At 45.9% G+C, this 19,472-nt stretch overlaps 2 protein-coding genes across 10 annotated transcripts in view; both read left to right on the forward strand.

Annotated features, from left to right (window-relative positions):
* The window catches only part of rbm25b (RNA binding motif protein 25b), a 59,353-nt gene extending 56,520 nt beyond the window's left edge, over positions 1–2,833 (forward strand). For all 9 annotated transcript variants that reach the window (XM_052009269.1, XM_052009553.1, XM_052009466.1 and 6 more), the window contains one exon: positions 1,810–2,833. In XM_052009269.1, coding sequence (XP_051865229.1) covers positions 1,810–1,902 — 93 coding nt within the window. In that variant the 3' untranslated portion in view covers positions 1,903–2,833. The remainder of the gene's footprint in view (positions 1–1,809) is intronic.
* Positions 2,834–10,418: 7,585 nt separating this feature from the next.
* On the forward strand, positions 10,419–18,771 carry ndufaf1 (NADH:ubiquinone oxidoreductase complex assembly factor 1). Its single transcript, XM_052022585.1, has 4 exons — positions 10,419–10,978; positions 11,742–11,927; positions 14,265–14,339; positions 18,428–18,771. Exons 1-4 carry the CDS (start codon positions 10,535–10,537, stop codon positions 18,566–18,568), a joined length of 846 nt encoding a protein of 281 aa, XP_051878545.1. The 5' UTR covers positions 10,419–10,534; the 3' UTR covers positions 18,569–18,771.
* Positions 18,772–19,472: the final 701 nt, after the last annotated feature.

A 19,472-nucleotide genomic window follows, 5' to 3' on the forward strand; every position in this document is an offset into this window, starting at 1 on the left:
GCGACTGTCACTCTTACCACAGTTAACACTGCACTCAGTGGGACCTTGCTCTCTATTCCATCGTCCTGTGGGTTTGCTAGTAGCCAACATTTCTGTGACAGGGAACTTGCACTTTCCAAGATTGAGGACTTCATATACTTCAAGGACTGGAGGCTTTTCCTCTAAACAATGTATTGTGTCCACAGCTGTTAGTCACTGTGAAACTAACTGTATGGTGATGTGGTTGGGTTGAATGATAGGCAGGATAATGGCAGGAGGCTAAAGGAATGCAAGGGTGGGCAGAGACTCATGGAGCATAGGTAGCACCATAGACCATTTGGACTGTATGTGTGCAATTAAATCAATGCAATATACACAGCAGAGTGGCAGGGTGGGGAAAAGCTCACCGAAAACTCTGCCTCTCGGGCACCATTTCACAGTCAGAGATTCATCAAATTACACGCTGCCTGATAATCAGTAAAAAAAAAAATTTATCCAACTAATTCAAGGATCAGTGTCAACTGCAAACCATTAAACACATGTTTTGAGGCATGTGGTGCATGATGATGGTATTATTTTTAGCATATGTGAATTTTTTCAAACATTACAAAATATTGCTTACCTATTAAGTTTTGTTGAGTTGGTTATTGGTACGACTAACTTATTTAAAAAGGATTGTTACTCTTATCTTTTCAGTCTGGTAATAGAGCAGCATGAGCAGGGGCTAGTATACCACGTGGCACTGAATTTATATTCTTTATTAAAGACACTAATGGTAATGTGCATCAGGACTGTTTCTAACTTGGAAAGGTGGGAGATTTTTATTATCTATTTCAAAAACCTGCTTGGGTATTGATGGCTTCCATTAGTGATTACGTTGTGAAGGTGCAATAATGATGGATTTACACTGCGCAAAAATGTGTTTAAAGTATATGGGCAGCCTCTGGCTTACACTCAAAGCTGCGCTGAAATGCTGCTGGGATATTATTACAGACTCCAGTATCTCTTGGCAGAGATTGAAACTACCCTTGTGTTGCTCTCTCTGGAGATTACAGTGGCATTAGGTGCAGATTTATTGTTTTATTTTAAGCCTACTCTTGAAATATTATACCTAGGAACACTATCCTATCCCATTGCGTTGTACGTTTTAAGGCAAAACCCTAGATGTATGTTTTACAGATGTTTATCCAAATAGGCATCAATGCGATTGCTCACGTGGAAGGTCTGAAACTATCCCTGATTTCGTTATTCACTGGAATCGGTGTTTCAGTGACAACCTTGCATGTGCAAGAGCAGTACAATGGCACAGCAGTTAGTGCTGCTACCTCAGCTCCAGGTGTGATCCAGACTTCAGGTGCTCTCTGGGTGCGAAATTTGCACGTTCCCTCTGGTTCCCCTCAGGTGGTCCTGGTTTCCCCTCCCCTCCCAAAGACATGCTGGTGGGTAAATTGGCCACTGCAAATTGCCCCTCATGGGTAAGTGGCAAACAAATCAAAGGGGTGTTGATGGGCATGTGAGAGAATTCAGAGCTACAGGAAGTGGGGTTTTGGACAGGTTAGAGTCCTCTGCTTGAGAGCTGAAGGACTCGGGCTGAATGCCTCCTGTTATGTTATAATAAGTAAGTTGTTCAACGTTTTCAAGAGGCCTTCCTCATCAACATTGTGTCATTGTTGCATGGTGTCTTACATGTTGAGAGGTCACCAGAGAGAGTGCTGTGGAAAAACAGTGACTGTTCCCCTGCCTGGAGCTGAGAGGAAACCAGAGACTTAGAGGGAACAACTGTCAAACTAACTTTGATTATATTAAACTAAATGTTATTTGTCTCTCCAGGTACTGGATGAAGAAGCAGAAGTCTTCATAGTGAAGATGTGGAGGTTATTAATATATGAAACAGAAGCTAAAAAGATAGGACTTGTTAAATAGATTGTCATATCCATAGGAAACGTCTTTTGGAAATTTTTTTCCATTCTTCAAAACTGTAACTTTCATCTGTCCTCAGAGGCACTTGTGAAGCTTGTATTTTTTATTGTAGAGATAATGTGAAGTCCATTTTTTTCCTTCTCTTCACCCCATCATTTGGTTTGCTATGTCCTTAAAAGATGTACAGTTAATAGAAATCTGCCTACATTTGTTCTTCATTTCACCAACTGAGATAAACGACTGGGTTATTTTTTATAAACTGAACTCTTCTGCTGTGTATTTTCATTATCAACACACTGACTTCTGTTCATAACCTCTCGGTGTTACATTTATGGAAGGTTATGCTGTACCGATGCAAGATATTTGCACTTAATATCCAGGTTATCCCTGTGATATGGAGGAGCAGGTTTAGAAATAAAATGTTTATACATTTTTGTTTTGAAATTAGTAATTTTGAGAGGAAAAAACTTTGAAAGATGCAGAGTTGTTTTCTCATCAACATTATGAAAATATTTTAAATGTTGCATTTCCAGCAGGTCACAGAATAGGGTTTAAATGTTTTTGAAATAAATAAATAAAGTTTGAGAATGTCTTAGTTGACTTTTTAAAAAGAGATCTGTATCCCCTTTAGTTGCCAACATAGATTTAATTTAATGTTTGAAATCAAACCTTTGTAATTTTACATTTATCAGTTTTTTTATAGTCAAAATTATTTTTGATGCAGGTACAACAAGCAAGCTACTGTCAGGTGTTGCGAATACAAGGAGCAAGCTTTTTTTTGTTTCAGTCTCACAATTTCTTTGGGGTGAAGTTTTAATAAACTACAATGAGCTTTGTCAAGGGTGTAGTGTGTTTTAAGCTATGTTATGGAGGCTTGATGGTTAGCTTGGAAATGCAGTCTTTGTTGGCCCATTAAAAGGAATGCTATCCCTTCTTTGGATTGTTCTTATCTTGGTTCACTGTATCCAGAGACATTTAAATCTAGAAAGAGTGTTGAAGACATTCTAAAAATAATTGAGGGAAGCCTTGTTTGGAAAGTGAGACTCTAGACCCTGAATTTATCTTATACCAAACCAGAAGTTTATGACTGAATCCTTTACACACTGTAAAACATTTGGTTTCACTACAGACTTCAAAAAAAACTATTTCAAGCTCCATTCTTGCATGTCATAGTTAGATGTAAAGATCAGTTCTGATTGCTAGAATTTAAACAATTATTTGCATACATAGATGATTGCTAACACTTTCTATAAAGGAAATTAAGTTTTTAATTTTACACTAATGCCAAATGAGTATTACGAGAATTAAAATTGTAAATATTGTATACAATACCATTTCACTTCTCAAATAAATCTGTTTCCATTTTTCCTATGGGCCATTACTTGGGAGATGTTTGGATGGCTGAGGTGCTGCCAAGAGTGAATTGGAATGTGGGAGCGCAGCCCAGGACAACTCTGATTTTTTAAAAATTGTGTGTGGGGTTTCGGCTATCTGCTTTTTCCAACAATGCATTGGGAAAATCATCTAATTTTATTGACCTCTAACAACAGACATTCTCTCTATATGAGGAATGACCCAAGCATTGGATTGTTTTCCTCTTGATGCCCATTGGCATAAGTTTCCCCAAGGTTCCTTGATCACACTTGGTAAAATGCTGCTCCATTATCTTGAGCCCTGGTCTGTGTTTGAACCCAAGGCTGCAATAAGGTCCAGTGGCTCTAATGAAGTCCATAATGAGCAGTAAGCAAGTTATTGCTGAGTTATAGTTTCCATCGTAGATGCCACTTTATATTGTCAATGATTCCAGTAATGAGCTGAATCCAATTTTCTTTTGTGTTTAACATATGGTGAATTTTCCACATTGGGTAGATTGTACTGTAACTGTACCACCAGCTTTGCTAGAGGTGTGGGTAGTTCAGTGCAGCTGGGATATTTTCTGCCCCTTAGCCATTGATATATCCAATGCTTTCAATTGATTTATTGGAATCAGGCAGAGGTCCCACTTCACATTGCTGTCTTTGGTTCCTCCCAGAGTTGATAACTTGCTTGATAACACAGTGTTTATACATGCTAGGGCTGCTAGTCATGGATATAGTCTCTCAGTAGGATACAGCTGGAAGGATTTTGGATCTTTGGCCTCCAGTCTCGTCATCAGGTCAAACCTGGGCTAGGAAATCTGATTCCCACCTATCTCTTGCCTCAGCTGATGAGTTAGTGTTGCCCCATGATGAACAGCCCTCGGAAGGAGCATGGAAAGTAGCAAGGGAATGAAATGCCCTCTGGGTGGGGACTTCACTGTCCATTGTCACAGCTGGCTTGAGAGCACTATCAATGATTCAGTTGACCAAGCCCTGAAGATCATGGCTGCCAGAGCCTTGGATACAGAACAGGCCACAAGAAGCAGGCATCTCGGTTGTAGAACTGAAGATTTGCTCCAGAAGTGGCCTAGTGAGTTGAGCCAAGCTGCTGCTGAGCAGTTACAATACTTACCTCCACATTACGGTAACGACCATGTCCTGATGGGAGGTGCCGTTGGCAGTACCATCAAGCAGCCCAACCATTTGCCATAAATATTTACTCCCATCAACAGTGCACCATGGTTGAAGTTCGTGTCATTTACAAAATGCACTGTAATTATTTGTCCATCCAGCCAACAGTTTATCCATCTACTCTGTACATTGCTCTTCAATCCCTGTAGCAGATCCTGTTCTAAGAATAACAGCCTGACTGCTCCAGTCTATCCACATAACTGAAGTCTCTTTAGAACCATTTCAGTAAATCTACTCTCCAAACCTTTCTTAAAGTGCAGCACCCAGAATGGACACACAAAAGACAGACAGTGCTTTATAAAAGGTTTGTCATTGTCTGTCTTGTACTATATACCTCTGTTTATAAAGCCCAGGATCTCATATACTTTTTTTTAGAAAAGGTGTCTTTCTCCACCTATCCTACCACTTTCAAAGAACTGCACAAATATCTCTCTGATCTTGTACTCTTTTTAGCGTTGTGCCCTCTATAATTTCACTTGGTCTTCCCACATTTCTTAGCATTAAATTTTATCTGCCTCCTACCTGCCCACTCCTCCAGCTTTCAGTTTGAATACTGAGCTTTTCATTGGCACTTCAACAGGCACCTTTTGGAAATCTATACCTACAATGTCAACTGCATTTCCATCGTTGACTTTGTCACATCAAAAAAAAACTTGTTGGAAACTTGCCCAAGTGTCTGCTTATTTTGTCCCAGACTGTTTCTGGAACTATTTTCTTGAACAAGGGTGTAACATTGTTCCACATTGACCAGTCCAGCTGAAGAGGCTCAACCCGAAATATCGACTGTCCATTTCCCTCCATAGATGCTGCCTGACCTGCTGAGTTGCTCTGCATCTTGCGTGTTGCGGTGGGTATAAAATTTGCCATTTTCGGTCCTTGAGTGTAAGCTCTGAATCTTGCTCGGGACCAGGGCCTCTGCAATGGGCTCCCTCACTTCATTCAAGAAACTGGGATGCATTCCATCTGGACCAGGTGATTTATCCACTTGTACTTAATGGAATTGTGCAGCATGGAAGTAGGTTTTTTGTGCTATGCCAACCATTAATCATCTTTTTGCACTAATTCCTTTTCCCAAGACTTAGGCACGGCCTTTAGTGTCATGGTGTCTAAATAGTTAAATGTGAAAGTCTCTACCTCCACCAACCACAGGGCAGTGGATTCCAGATTGCTGCCACCTTTTACATGAAAATTCTACTGCATCTTAACCTATGCCATCTGGACACAAGACATCTCCACTAAAGGGGGGGAGTTTCTGACTGTCCTATCTGTGCTCAGTTTTGTGTCTCTCAATCAGGCCCCCTCCTCTGCTCCAAGAAAAACAAACCCAGCTTATCTAGTATCTCCTAACAAATGCTCTGTCCCAGGCAATATCCTGGTGAATCTCCCCTGCGTCTTCTACAGCCTAATCACATCCTTGTAGTGGGGCGACCAGAAATGTATGCAGTACTCCAACTTTGACCTAACCAATATCGGATGGCAACAAGAAAGCATACAGGAGTGAGATGGATTGGCTAGTTGAGTGCTAACTGCCTCACTCATCGAATGCATGACCAAGGAATTCATTGTGGACTTAAGGAAGGGGAAGTCAGGAGAACATACACCAGTCCTCAGTGGTGGAAAGGATGAGCAACTTCAAGTTCCTGAGCGCCAACATCTCGGAGGATCTATCCTGGGCCCAACACATTGATGCAATCATGAAGAAGGCACACCAGCGGCTCTACTTAGGAATTTGAGGAGATCCAGTATGTCACCAAAGACTCTTAGAAATTTCTATAGATGTATGGTGGAGAGTATTCTGACTGGTTGCATCACAGCCTGCTATGGAGGTTCCAATGCACAAGAGACTCGGGCAACTCCATCCTGGTCACAACCCTCCATGAACACTTACTCGTTATTCCCTTTTTTCCTGCACTATTTTTGTAATTTATAGTAATTTTATGTCTTTGCACTGTACTGCTGCTGCAAAACAACAAATTTCATGTCATCTAAGCCAGTGATAGTAAATCTGATTCTGATCATAAAGTTGTATCATAACCTCCCTGCACTTATATTCTGTGCCCCACTTAATGAAGGTAAATATCTTAAATGCCACCTTAATCACTTATCTACCCGTGCCATTGTGAACGTGTACACCAAGATCCCACTGTTCTTCAGTACTCATTGGTACTTTAGCCACTCACTTTCATTCTCCATCCCCTGGTTCTTGACCCCTCCACCAGTGGGAACAGAATAGGCTATACATTGTGTAGATTCTACCCTTAATAATCCTTCCAAAATGTAGAACTTCACATTTTTCAGGGTTAAATTCCATCTGCTATTTTTTCCTGTCCATCTTACCAACAGATCAATATCATCCCATAACCTACAGATTACCTTCCTCAATATCAACAACATCATCAATTTTTGTATGATCTGCAAACCTACCAATTGTACCTGCTCCATCATCCAAATTGTTGATGAATCTAACAATCAGCAAGGACCCAGCTCGGATCCCTGTGGTACACTACTGGTCACAGGCATACAAATGGAAAAGCAACCTTCCATCATCACTGACTGTCTCACCACCAAGCTAATTTCAGATCCAATATGCCAACCTGCCCTGGATCCCATTGGTCCCTAACCTTTTGGACCAGTCTCCTGTGTGGGATCTTGTCAAAGGCCTTACTGAAGTCCATGTAAACTAGATCAACTGCACTGCCTTCATTGACACACTTAGTCACCTCCTCACAAAATTCAAATCAAATTGGATAAGATCTCCACTTCGTAAAACCATGCTGGCTATCAATGATCAATCCTGGCCTCTTCAAGTACAAATTAATCAAGTCCCTTGAATTTATTCCAATACCTTCCCTGTCATTGACATTAGGCTCACCGGTTTGTAATTACCTGGCTTATTCCTACTGCCTGCCAGTCATCTGGCACCTCATCTGTGGCCAGAGAAGATTTAAATATCTCCATCAAACTCTCAGCAATCTCTTCCCTTGCCTCCTGTAGCAGCCTGGGATACATCTCATCAGGTCCTGGGGAATTATCCACCTTTAAGTGTGCTGGGATATCTAACAGCTCCTCCTTTTCAATGCTAATTTGTTCTAGAATTCCATCACTCCCCCCTCCCCGAATTCTCCAGCTACAATGCACTTCTCAGTGAATACGGATGAGAAGTATCCATCTCAGACCTCACCTGCATTCTCTGGCCCCACTCACAGATTGCTCCTTCAGTCCTTAATAGGCCCCCCTCTTTCCCTGGTTACACTCTTGCCTTTAATAGAAAATGCATTGGGATTTCCCTTGGTCTCGTTCACCAGTGGTATTTTGTGCCGCCTCCCAAATACTTCTTTAAGTACACCTCCCTTCCCTTCCCCTATATAGTCCATACTCTTGTATTGCTTCTTATGTTGAGTTCTCTAAACTTGCATTAAGCTACCCTATTTCTTTGTCACCTGTCAATATCCCTTGATGTCCAGGGTTGCTTGGACTCACCTCTCACCATTACAGGAACATGTTGGCCCTGAACTCTGTTTCATATTTGAATGCCTCCCACTGACCACCTGCAAGTAGCTGCTCCCCATCTACTTTTTCAATGGTATGCATTATGACATTGAAGTCTGCCTTCCTCCAATTCAGGACCTTAATTTCCATTCTTCCCCTGTCCTTCTCATAATCTCCGAAATGCTCTCCTGTTGATACTCACCCCATTTGCCCTGTTACATTCTATAAAACTAGCCCCTCTACTGCCTCTTGTCCAGTTGGTCTATCTGTACACTGGCTTTTTGAACTCTCCATCCCCTCTAAGCCTTACACGCTGTCTACAATCCTCACTGCCACGGAAAAGCAGCCAACATAATCAAAGACCCCATCCCAGACATTCTCTTCTCCCCCATCCCCCAAAAGCACATACCACCTGGCTCAAGGGCAGCTTCTATCCCGCAGTTATAAGACAATTGAATGGTCCCCTAGTACAATAAAATGGACTCTTGACCTCACAATCTACCTTGTTATGGCCTTACATCTTATCGTCTGCCTACACTTTCTGTGTAACTGTAACACTTTATTCTGGATTCTGGCATTGTTTTCCCTTGTACCACCTCAATGCACTGATGCGATGAAATGATCCGTATGGATGGCAAGCAAAATTTTTCACTATACCTTGCTTCATTGACAATAATAAACCAATTTTCATGATGCCGATCCCAAATAACATTGGGGAAATTGAAATCTCCTGCCACCATTACCCTATTACTTTTATACCTCTGATTTGCCTACATATTTGCTCCTCTATCTCCTGTTGACTTTTCAGGTCTGTAGTACACACCCAGCACAGTGATCACCCTCTTTTTGTTCTTAAGCACCAAATATGCAGCCTCATTTGAAGAACCTTATAGGATGTCCTCCCTCCCTACTACAGTAATAGATTCCTTGATTAATATTGCAATGCCACCTCCTCCTTTACACCTCCACCTCGCTCTCCCCCCCATCCCATCCTACCTGAAGATTCTACACACTGGAACACTGAGTTGCTTATCCTGCCCTTCTTTCAACCATGTCTCTGATAAAAACCATATCATTTTCCCAGCAAAAAGAAGCTGCTGAAGAAACTCAGCCAGCATCTGTGGAGGCAAAGGAACAGTTGGCATTTTAGGTCAAGACCCTGCACTGGGGCTAAGAGTGTACAGGGAAGATAGCCAGTATAAAGGGGCGAGGCAGGGGCGGATAGGTAGAAGCAGGTGACAAGGGAGAGGATGGGCAGATGTAGTCAGGTGGAGAGGGAAGGATGGAGTTAGCGAGAGAGGTGATAGTTGGAGACAACAAAGGGCAGCGGATTATGGAATCTGATAAGAAAGGAAGGTGAGTGGAACCAGATAAGGGAAAGATGGGACAGGGAACAGTGGGGTGAGGGGAGGGGATAGGGGACCCAGTGGGTTGAGTGTGGGTGGGACAGGGGACCCAGTGGGTTGTGTGTGTGTGGGACAGGGGACCCGGTGGGTTGTGTGTGGGTGGGACAGGGGAACCGGTGGGTTGTGTGAGGGTGGGACAGGGGACCCGGTGGGTTGTGTGTGTGGGGAGGGGGGGCAGTGGACCCGGTGGGTTTTGTGTGTGTGTGTGTGTGTGTGTGTGTGTGTGTGTGTGTGTGTGTGTGTGTGTAGGGTGGGTGGGTGGGGGGGGGGGCAGTGGACCCAGTGGGTTGTGTGTGTGTGGGACAGGGGACCCAGTGGGTTGAGTGTGGGTGGGACAGGGGACCCGGTGGGTTGTGTGTGGGTGGGACAGGGGACCCGGTGGGTTGTGTGTGGGTGGGACAGGGGAACCGGTGGGTTGTGTGAGGGTGGGACAGGGGACCCGGTGGGTTGTGTGTGTGGGGAGGGGGGGCAGTGGACCCGGTGGGTTGTGTGTGGGTGGGACAGGGGACCCGGTGGGTTGTGTGTGTGGGGAGGGGGGGGCAGTGGACCCGGTGGGTTGTGTGTGGGTGGGACAGGGGACCCGGTGGGTTGTGTGTGTGGGGAGGGGGGGGCAGTGGACCCGGTGGGTTGTGTGTGGGTGGGACAGGGGACCCGGTGGGTTGTGTGTGTGGGGAGGGGGGGGGGGGCAGTGGACCCGGTGGGTTGTGTGTGGGTGGGACAGGGGACCCGGTGGGTTGTGTGTGTGGGGAGGGGGGGGGGGGCAGTGGACCCGGTGGGTTGTGTGTGGGTGGGACAGGGGACCCGGTGGGTTGTGTGAGGGTGATAGGTAGACGGAACCAGGTGGGAGAGGACTGCGTGTGGGAGAACCTGGGTGAATCAGGAGCGAGAAAGGAACAGAAGGGGTGCGGGTCACCTGAAGTTGGAGAATTCAATGCTCATGCCGTCGGGTTGCAGACAGCCCAGGGGGGAGATGAGGTGCTGTTCCTCCAGTCTGCAACCCCATCCCCCCAATGCTTTGCCCTTTTGCCAATCTCCTCACCCCATTGCAGCTACTACCCCTTCCAGCGCTCTCTCTCCGCCAACGCCACTCGCCATCCTCCTTCGCTGCCCCTTTCAACCCCTCCGCCTGCTGCCAATCCCCGCCTCTCACCAAGTCCCTCCCCCCCCACAGCCCGGCTCTCCGGCCTGCGGATGGCGGCCTGGCTCCGGCTTCGGGCCCTGGTGGCGGCGGGCGGCCCAAGCCGCGGCTACCGGCGGCCCGGCGCTCCGGTGGACAAGCGGCCGCCCTGGCAGTGGCTGCGCTGGGGGTGGCGGGAGGGCGTGGAGTCGTTGCGGCGACAGTGGGGGCTGGTGTGGGAGGAGGCGGCGGCGAGACTGCGGGGCCCTGATGGCCTCTCCCTCCGCCAGGAGCTGCTAGGCCGCAGCCGCGTCCTCTGGCAGTTCCGCGGCGCCGATAGCCTGCGGCACTGGGTCGTGTCCAGCGACCGGGACATCGGCGGCCACAGCAGTGCCCGGCTCGGCGTCGGCAGCAAAGGGTGCACGGCGCTGCTGTCCGGGCACCTGAGCCCCGAGCCGCCCCGGGACGGCGAGACCCGCTACAGCGGCTACTGCAGCCTGAGGTCCAGGCCGCTCAAGGTCAGGGCTCGCCGGGACTCATCACCCCTCCCTCCCCCTCCCCCTCCCCCCCCTCCCCCCCTCCCTCCCCTCCCCCCCTCCCTCCCTCCCCCCCCTCCCTCCCTCCCTCCCCTCCCCCCCCTCCCTCCCTCCCCTCTCCCTCTCCCCTCCCCCTCCCCCTCCCTCCCCCTCCCCCTCCCCCTCCCTCCCCCCCCTCCCCCTCCCTCCCCTCCCCCTCCCCCTCCCTCCCCCTCCCCCTCCCTCCCCTCCCTCCCCTCCCCCTCCCTCCCCCTCCCTCCCCTCCCCCTCCCTCCCCCTCCCTCCCCTCCCCCTCCCTCCCCTCCCCCTCCCTCCCCTCCCCCTCCCCCTCCCTCCCCTCCCCCTCCCTCCCCTCCCCCTCCCCTCCCCCTCCCTCCCCTCCCCCTCCCTCTCCCTCCCCCCCCTCCCTCTCCCTCCCCCCCCTCCCTCTCCCTCCCCCTCCCTCTCCCTCCCCTCCCCTCTCCCTCCCCTCTCCCTTCCCCTCCCCTCTCCCTTCCCCTCCCCCTTCCCCTCCCCTCTCCCTTCACTCCTCCCCTCCCCATCCTCTCCCCTCCCCACTCCCCCTCCCCTCCCCGTCCCCTCCTTCCCTCCCCCTCGCCCCCCCCCGCATCCTGTCTCACCCACCTTCATCCCTTTCTTGCTCCCCCTGCACCCCCTCTCCCCTCACCCCCCCCCCCCCCGGATCTCGTCTTTCCCTTCCATTTGTTTTCTCCCCTCACTCTGCCTCATTCTGTCTCTGCTGCAGGGAGCCTTTGACATGAAGAAGTACTATGACTTGTCAAACTTCAACACACTGCACCTCCGTGTTAGGGGAGACGGTCGGCCTTGGATGGTGAACATCAGCACCAGCATGTACTTCACCCATCACAAGGATGACCTCTACAACTATTTTATGTTCACTCGGGGAGGTCCCTACTGGCAGGATGTGAAGGTGAGGTACTTGCCCAGGCATTCTCCTCACCGGAAGATTTTAATCAGGGTACAGGACCACAGTGGAAGTTTATCCATGTCAAAGTCGAGTTTAGTGTCATATGCACAAGTACATGTTTGCACAGCTGCAATCAAAAACTTACTTGCAGCAGCATCACAGGCACATAGCATCAGATAAGCAGCATTCACAACAAAAACATCAATAAAATATAAATTATACGAGAAAGAACACAATTAGAAAAAAAAACAAAGTCACTAAGGATCCTCACTATCTGGGACATGCCCTCTTCTCATTACTACCATCGGGGAGGAGGTACAGGAGCCTGAAGACCCACACACAATGACTTAGGAATAGCTTTATCCCCTCTGCCATCAGATTTCTGAACGGTCCATGAACATTACTTCATTATTCCTTTTTATGCACTATTTATTTATTTTGTAACTTCCAGTAAATTTTATGTCTTGCACTGTACTGCTGCCGCAAAGCAACAAATTTCATGACATATGTCAGTGATAATGATTCTGATTCTGGAGTGCAAAGTGATTATAGTGTTGCTGTACTGAGGTAGTGATTAGGGTTGTGCAGGTTGATTCAAGAACCAAATGGATGAAGGGAAGTAGCTGTACTTGAACCTGGTGGTGTGAGGTTCTAATGGTAGCTGCGAGAAGATGGCATGGCCCAGATGGTGGGGAGCTTTGATGATATATGTTGCCTTCTTGAGGCAGTGCCTCCTGTAGATGGTGGGAAGGGATGTGCCAGTGATGTACTGGGCTGAGTCCACTGCTCTGCAGCTTCCTACGTTCCTGCGCATTGGAATTGCTGTACCAGACCATGATGCAAGCAGTCAGGATACTTTCAACAGTACATCTGTAGAAGTTTGTTAGAGTGGTTGGTGACATGCCAAACCCTAACCTCCTGAAGTAAGGATGCTGGGTCAGGTGGTCATGAGTTCAACCACCAACTTGAGGTCCCAACCTAGAATGAGGGGACACCACAGTGCTGAAGGAGATACATCTGCCGATGAGCACGGGTTAGAATCATGTAATCTCACAGTCCAGAACAAGACCTCCCTATGATTTCCTTTTTGTTTCCGTCCAAAGTAGCCCCCTTCCAATACATGCTCAAGTGTGTTTGCAGAAGTTTGTTTGGAATTTAATTCTGCCGCACTTCAGGCTAGTACGTTCCAGATCTGTGCAGTCCTCATTGGGTAGAGGAGAAGGAGCAAGTCTCCAGTCTTTTGCTAATTGTTTTAAATTAGTGACCTCTCATTACTTGCCAAAGAAATCTCCCTTCTTGCGATCTCAAATTTTGAATCTAAAACCGCTAACCTCTCCATATAACTGAAATGCCTCACATCTGATTTCATCCAGTGCTGCCTTTGTACTCTCTCCTAGACATTATTCATACATTGGTCTGAACTGGCTGGAGTACTTCAGCTGAGGTCTAACAGTGATCTGTATTGGCTGAGCATAACAATCTACCTCGCACCTTATTGTTTGCCTGCACTTTCTCTGTAATACTTTATTCTGTATTACTACCTTGATGTACTGTTGTAATGAAATGACCTATACGGATGGCATGCAAAACAGTTTTTCACTGTACCTTGGTACATGTGACAATAATAAACCAATATACCAATTTACTAGTATTACTTTGAAATCAGTTATCTTGATAATTTTTCTTCCATGTTTTATTAACCTTCCCTGCTACCTAGAGCTTGTGAATATACACACTGCTCTTGAACCCTCTCAAAACATTGTCAATCTTTACTGTTTCTTTATCCATTTCATCAGTCCTAGAATCTGCTGCAGTTCTGTATTTACTATGTCAGGTTCTATATCATCCACAAACTTTGGAAGTTACTCGCGATACTTGAATCATGGATAAAAATGAGGAAAGCTATTATTGTAACACTGACCCACTAAAGTCAGAAAAAACATCTGTTCACCCCAACTGTGTCTCAGCTAGTTTGATCAGCGGTTTACCACTCTACCACATGTAGAATTTCGTTAAATGTCTTCTGAAGGTTCACATACACAAACCCTACTGAATCACCTTCTTTGTGGTAAATGCAGCTTGTCATTCACAAATCCATTGTCTGTCCCTTACTAAAGCAAACTTCTCTCAATTTTGTCTGTGGTAATGGTCTGTCGGGGGTTTTCCCAGAGAGCTTCATTTCCCTGCCCAGGATAGGAGGAGGGAATCCAGAGTTGGATGGAGTTGCTCTCGGGCAGATGGACAACCACTGGGGTTATCTGTTGGAGAAATCTCAGTCTCTTGCTTTTCCTGAAGCCCAAAGGAATCTTTAAAGTCTCTCATCTGTTTGCTGTTTTTCAGATTCCATTCTCAAAGTTCTTTCTGTCCAGTCAAGGGCGTATCCAGGACAAACAGCACCCATTATGGCTGGATAAGGTAGGGAATACTCAATTGTATTACTGGCTGGAACGTTTCCGTCAACCGTAGAAGGTTTACATCATGGGAGGAGCTCATTTTGCCGGTCATGTCTTTACCAGTTCCCCAGTCTAATTCCACCTCCCAGCACTGGCTGTGTAACCCTATAGATCAGGGTTCTTCAAGTATACATCCTAGTAGTGTCTAAGTGCGATGAGGCTTTCTGCTTCCACCACCCTTTCAGGCACAAGAACACAAGAAAATAGCGTCAGGCGTCTACAGCTCAAACCTGGCCTGCCATTCAATATGATCATGGCTGATCTACTCCAGGCCTCAACTCCCCCTCTGTGCCACATCCCCATAGCCTTTAATCCTCCAGTCTTTCAAAAAATGCTTACCTCCAATTTAAATACTTCCAAAGAACCACCCTCAGCAATCCTCTGGGGTAGAGAATTCTAGAAACACTGCCATCTGAGAGAAGAAATTTCTACGTACCTCAGTTTTAAATGACCGGCCCCTTGCCGTGTAACTATGTCCCCTCACTCAAGACTCTTCCACAACTCAACATCTACCATGTCATGCTTGCTTAAGATCTTGTATGGTTCAGTAAGATCACCCCTCATTCTTCTAAACTCCAAGGAATATAGACCCAACTTCTCCAGCCTCTCTTGATAGGACATCCCTCTCATCCCAGGAATTAAGTTCTTTGGACTGCCTCCAATGTGTGTTTCAGATCCCTACAACCCTTTGGGTGAAAACAGTTTTCCTCATCTGCCCTCTGATCCTTCTGCCAAATACTTTAAATGAATGTCCTCTAGTTTCTGACCCTCTGCTAACAGAAATAGATCCTTTCCATTTATCTAGCCCCCCCCCCCCCCCCATAATTTTATGAAACTTGTTTACCTCCCATTAGTCACCTCTGTTCCAAAGAAAATAATTCTAGTCAATTAAATCTTGCTGCAAAGCTGGAATTTTCTATTTTCATAAATCTTCTTGCATCCTTGGCAGTGTAATTCATCTTTCCTGTAATGTGACGATCAGAACTGCAAGCAGTACTCAAACAGCAGCCTAACCAATGTTGTATACAGTGATAACTTTCATGATCTTTATATTTTACACCTGGACTAATAAAGGAAAGCATCCTGTGTGACTTTTAAACTAGGTTTTTGATCTCCAGAATCTCTTTCTTCCTCCACACTTCTCAATATCCTCCCATTTGTTGCTCCTCCACAAGTGCATTATGTCACACTTATCTGGATTAAGTTCTATTTGCAACACTAGTTGCTGGAAGAATTTAGTGGGTCAGGCAGCATCTTTTTGGGGGTGGAGGTGGGGGAAGATGGACAGTCGGCATTTTGGGTTGAGACCCTTCATCTTCATCTGAAGGTCTTGACCCGAAATATTGACTGTCCTTCCACCCCCCTGATGCTGCCTGACCCACTAAGTTCCTCCAGCATCTTGTGTGTTGCTCCAGATTCCAGCATCTGCAGTCTCTTGTGTCTCTCTGTATGGTTCATTTGCCGTTGTTTTGTTCAACCAGCCAGACTACTCGGAGTCTTTTCATTTTTGACCATTTAGCCAACTTTTGTAAAATCTGCAAATGCCTCTATTGTGTCTCAGACCCTGTAGAACATATTAAATGATTTGTACTTAAATAAGGGTCCAGGTTCTGAGCCTTGTGCAATGGCATTTGGAGCAGCCTTCTGGGCCCACAAACACTGATGAACCTGTACCCTTTGCTCAAAAAATTCAATCAAATTAGTCAGATGTTACATATTGGATATAAACATTTTATAAATGGCTGAGGTGGAGGCTTGCCTGTGAAATGTAACTCTGGAGTTTGGGCCTTCGGTGTAATAGTGTTGTACGGCACAGAAACAGGCACTTTGGCCCATCGAGTCTGTGCTGACCCATCCCCCATTTACACTAATCCTACACTACCATTCTACCCACATTCTACCATTCAGCTGAATATTAGTGACCAATTACCCACACATCTTTGGGTTGTGGGAGGAACTTGAAGCATCCGGGGGGAGGGGGGGGTGGGGTCCCACACAGTCACAGGGAGAATGTGCAAACTCCACACAGATGGCACTGGAGGTCAGGCTTGAACCTGGGTCTCTGGCGCTGTGAGGCAGCAGCTCTACTAGCCGTGTACTGTGATGAGCACTTGCATCGTTGCCAGAGCTTATGTGGGGCAGTCGATGCTGGTCACTGTAGGTGTGTAATTTAGGCATGCTTACTATGACACAGGAGACCATTTGGCCCATCAGGTCCATTCCCACCTTGTTACCCTATGTCCTGCTACTTTTTTCTCACATGCCATCAACTCCCCTTTGTTTCTTTTGCCAGTTACCTACACTAGGGGTAATTTTTAGTCAATTAATTGACCTGCACAGCTTTGGAATGTGGAAGCAAACCAGAGCACCTGGCGGAAACCCATGCAGTCATGGAGGGAGTGTGCAAACTCCACGTGGACAGCACCTGAGGTCAGGTTTGATCCCAGGTCACTGTAATTATGGGGCAGCAGCACTAACTGCTGTGCTGCCCATTGCAGGGACACAAAGTTCCCTTGTGTGTTCTGGGATATACAGAAGCAGGTGTGCATGCTAGAACTCTGAAATAAAAAATATATCAGGCAGCATCTACAGAAAGAGAAACAGTTAACACTTCAAACTGATGACCTTTCATTAGAACTCAGAAATGATGTACATTAACGCTTTGGATGGGAATGTGGGAGGTATGATTAATATGTTTGCGGATGACACGAAAATTGGTGATGTGGATCGTGAGGAAGGTTGTCTCAAGCTACAGCAGGATACAGATCAGATGGAATTTAATCCTGACAAGTGTGAAGTGATGCAATTTGGGATGTCAAGTCAGGGTAGGGCACTAAGAAATGTTGATAAACAGAGGGACCTTGGGGTTTAAGCCCACCTTTCCCTGAAAGTGGAAACATGGGTAGATAGGGTGGTAAAGGTGTTACATAACATGCTTGCCTTCATAGGTCAGGGCAGAGAATATAAAAGTATATTGGTTATTGTGTGCAGTTCTGGTCACCACACTATAGGAAGGATGTGAGTATGCTGGATAGAATGCAGAGATTCACCAGGATGTTGCCTGGATTGGAGGACTTTAGTTATGGGGGAGACTGGGTAGACTGGGTTTGTTTTCCTTTGAGCAGAGGCTGAGGAGTGACTGACAGAAGTATATAAAATAAGAGGCATGGATTGGGTAGACAGTTAGAATCTTTTTCCTGCAGTAGTGGTATCAAGCACAAAAGGGCATAGGTTTAAGATGAGTGGAAGGAGTTTTAAAGGGGATCTGAGGAGAAAGTTTTCTTTATACACAGAGAGCGGTTGATATCTTGAAAGCTGCCAGAGGAGGTGGTGGAATTGGAGACAAGGACTATGTTTAAGACCCATTTAGACAGGCACATAAATTGGTAAGGCTTAGAAGGATACAGTCTTAATGTGGGCAGGTTGGATTATTGTAGCTGGGGAGAAAGGTTGGCATAGACATGCCAGACTGAAGCCTTATGATTATGTATAAAACAAAACCAGCTGTTGTGGGGACGGACAGGTTATAGGGGAGGAGAGAATAGGCTTTGAGATGTAGAGTGGGAGTATGGCTGGAATGGCTGTAGTGTCTCATTTCCACTACATGAACACTTCTGGAATAGGGGCTCTCTCTGCCTGCAGCAGTCTGTAATTTTATGGTTCTTAAACTTTCTGCCACATTAGTACATTGCACTGTCGCCAACCATTATTAGAAAAGCCTCTGACAGTGATGGCACCTGCAAAGTGTTGTAATTGCATGGAGAAGGTGTAGTTTGTTGGGAATAGCATCTTTTGGTATTTTGTTAGTGTGAATGAAAGGTGAGAATCATAGCCTTCCTGTGTTTGCCTGGTAACCAGAACTTAACACTAACTGTTGGCACAAACCTATGAGCCTACCATATTTGACTATGGAGGACCCAAACTTGAAGGTAAATGGAATAATATTTAGTAGTTGAACAAAAGTCATATGATGGGGAAGCCAGAGGATTCGCACATCCTTACGATAGAACATATAGAGGACACTAGCTATATTGTTTTGGTTTGTTACAGATAAGCACCATTGGCTTCACGCTGGGCGATAAAGTGGATGGACCATTTCAACTTGAAATTGATTTCATTGCAGTGTGCATTGACCGAGCTCACACTGAGGAGTTTGCTTACGAGCAGTACAAGAGGAACCCTGAGGTGTAAGTAGGGTGCTCCAGACTGATTAAATGTGCAGAGGAGTGCCTGCACGTGATCAGCAATGATCCTGTCTGATAGAGTGGCTGGTGTTTGCCAAGCCCTTTTGAGAACAGTGCTTAAATCTGCACCCACAGAGAGTGATACAATTCACCTGGCCTTGGAGAAGCAAAAGTATACAAAGAACTTGTAATAAAGTCTATCTTTTCTAATCATTGTTCTACAGAAGAGCCTTATTTAGAGGGAACATAATCCTGATGCTGAAGTGAACTGAAGTAGCATTAGTATTTGATCATGGTTTTATATATTTAGATCCTCCCGGATGAACAGACTTAAGAAAGCAGCAGACAAAATAAGTTGCGTCAACCTGCTAATTGTTGACTAAATTTAACTTACTGCAATTGAGGATTGTGGAGACAGAGTTAGTGACGCTTCTTGTGATGCTTTCCAATTAACCTGTCACTCATACCACACGACAATTTAAATTTTTGAATTCAGAGGAATACAGGGAAAAATTTCAGGGTGGTGGGGGATGGATTAGATTACTCTTAAGGGAAGAATGACAAAAGAGATTGATGAGATGTGGAGAAACTGGAGCAGGTAGGTAAATTCTTAATGTGGCTGTGGAGTTAATTGAGTACTCAGGAGTACAGAAACAAAATATTAAATCACAATTTTGGTTCTTACTCAAACAACCCTTATCCAATGTGAATGTGAAATGCTTCAGGTGTCTTACTGGATGCCATTTGGTTTTTGTTTTGGAGCTGAGCTACCTAACTCTTGTCCTTTACATCCCAGAGCTGTCTGAGTCTGCCTGAGTCATAGACCTACAAGGAGGTCTTCCAGTCTGCTGACTTATGTATAACAGGTGACCAGGTGCAGTCAGAAATATAGAGCTAAATTAGTCAAAGTC

The sequence above is a fragment of the Pristis pectinata genome, chromosome 1 (assembly GCF_009764475.1).
Source record: "Pristis pectinata isolate sPriPec2 chromosome 1, sPriPec2.1.pri, whole genome shotgun sequence".
Lineage (NCBI taxonomy): Eukaryota > Metazoa > Chordata > Chondrichthyes > Rhinopristiformes > Pristidae > Pristis > Pristis pectinata.

Bases quoted from the DNA above. Each gene is read 5' to 3' on its own strand.
- ndufaf1 (XM_052022585.1), top strand. From the start codon at position 10,535: ATGGCGGCCTGGCTCCGGCTTCGGGCCCTGGTGGCGGCGGGCGGCCCA. The intron at 11,928-14,264 runs GTGAGGTACTTG...GCTGTTTTTCAG, and splicing joins CCTACTGGCAGGATGTGAAG to ATTCCATTCTCAAAGTTCTT. The intron at 14,340-18,427 runs GTAGGGAATACT...GGTTTGTTACAG, and splicing joins ACCCATTATGGCTGGATAAG to ATAAGCACCATTGGCTTCAC.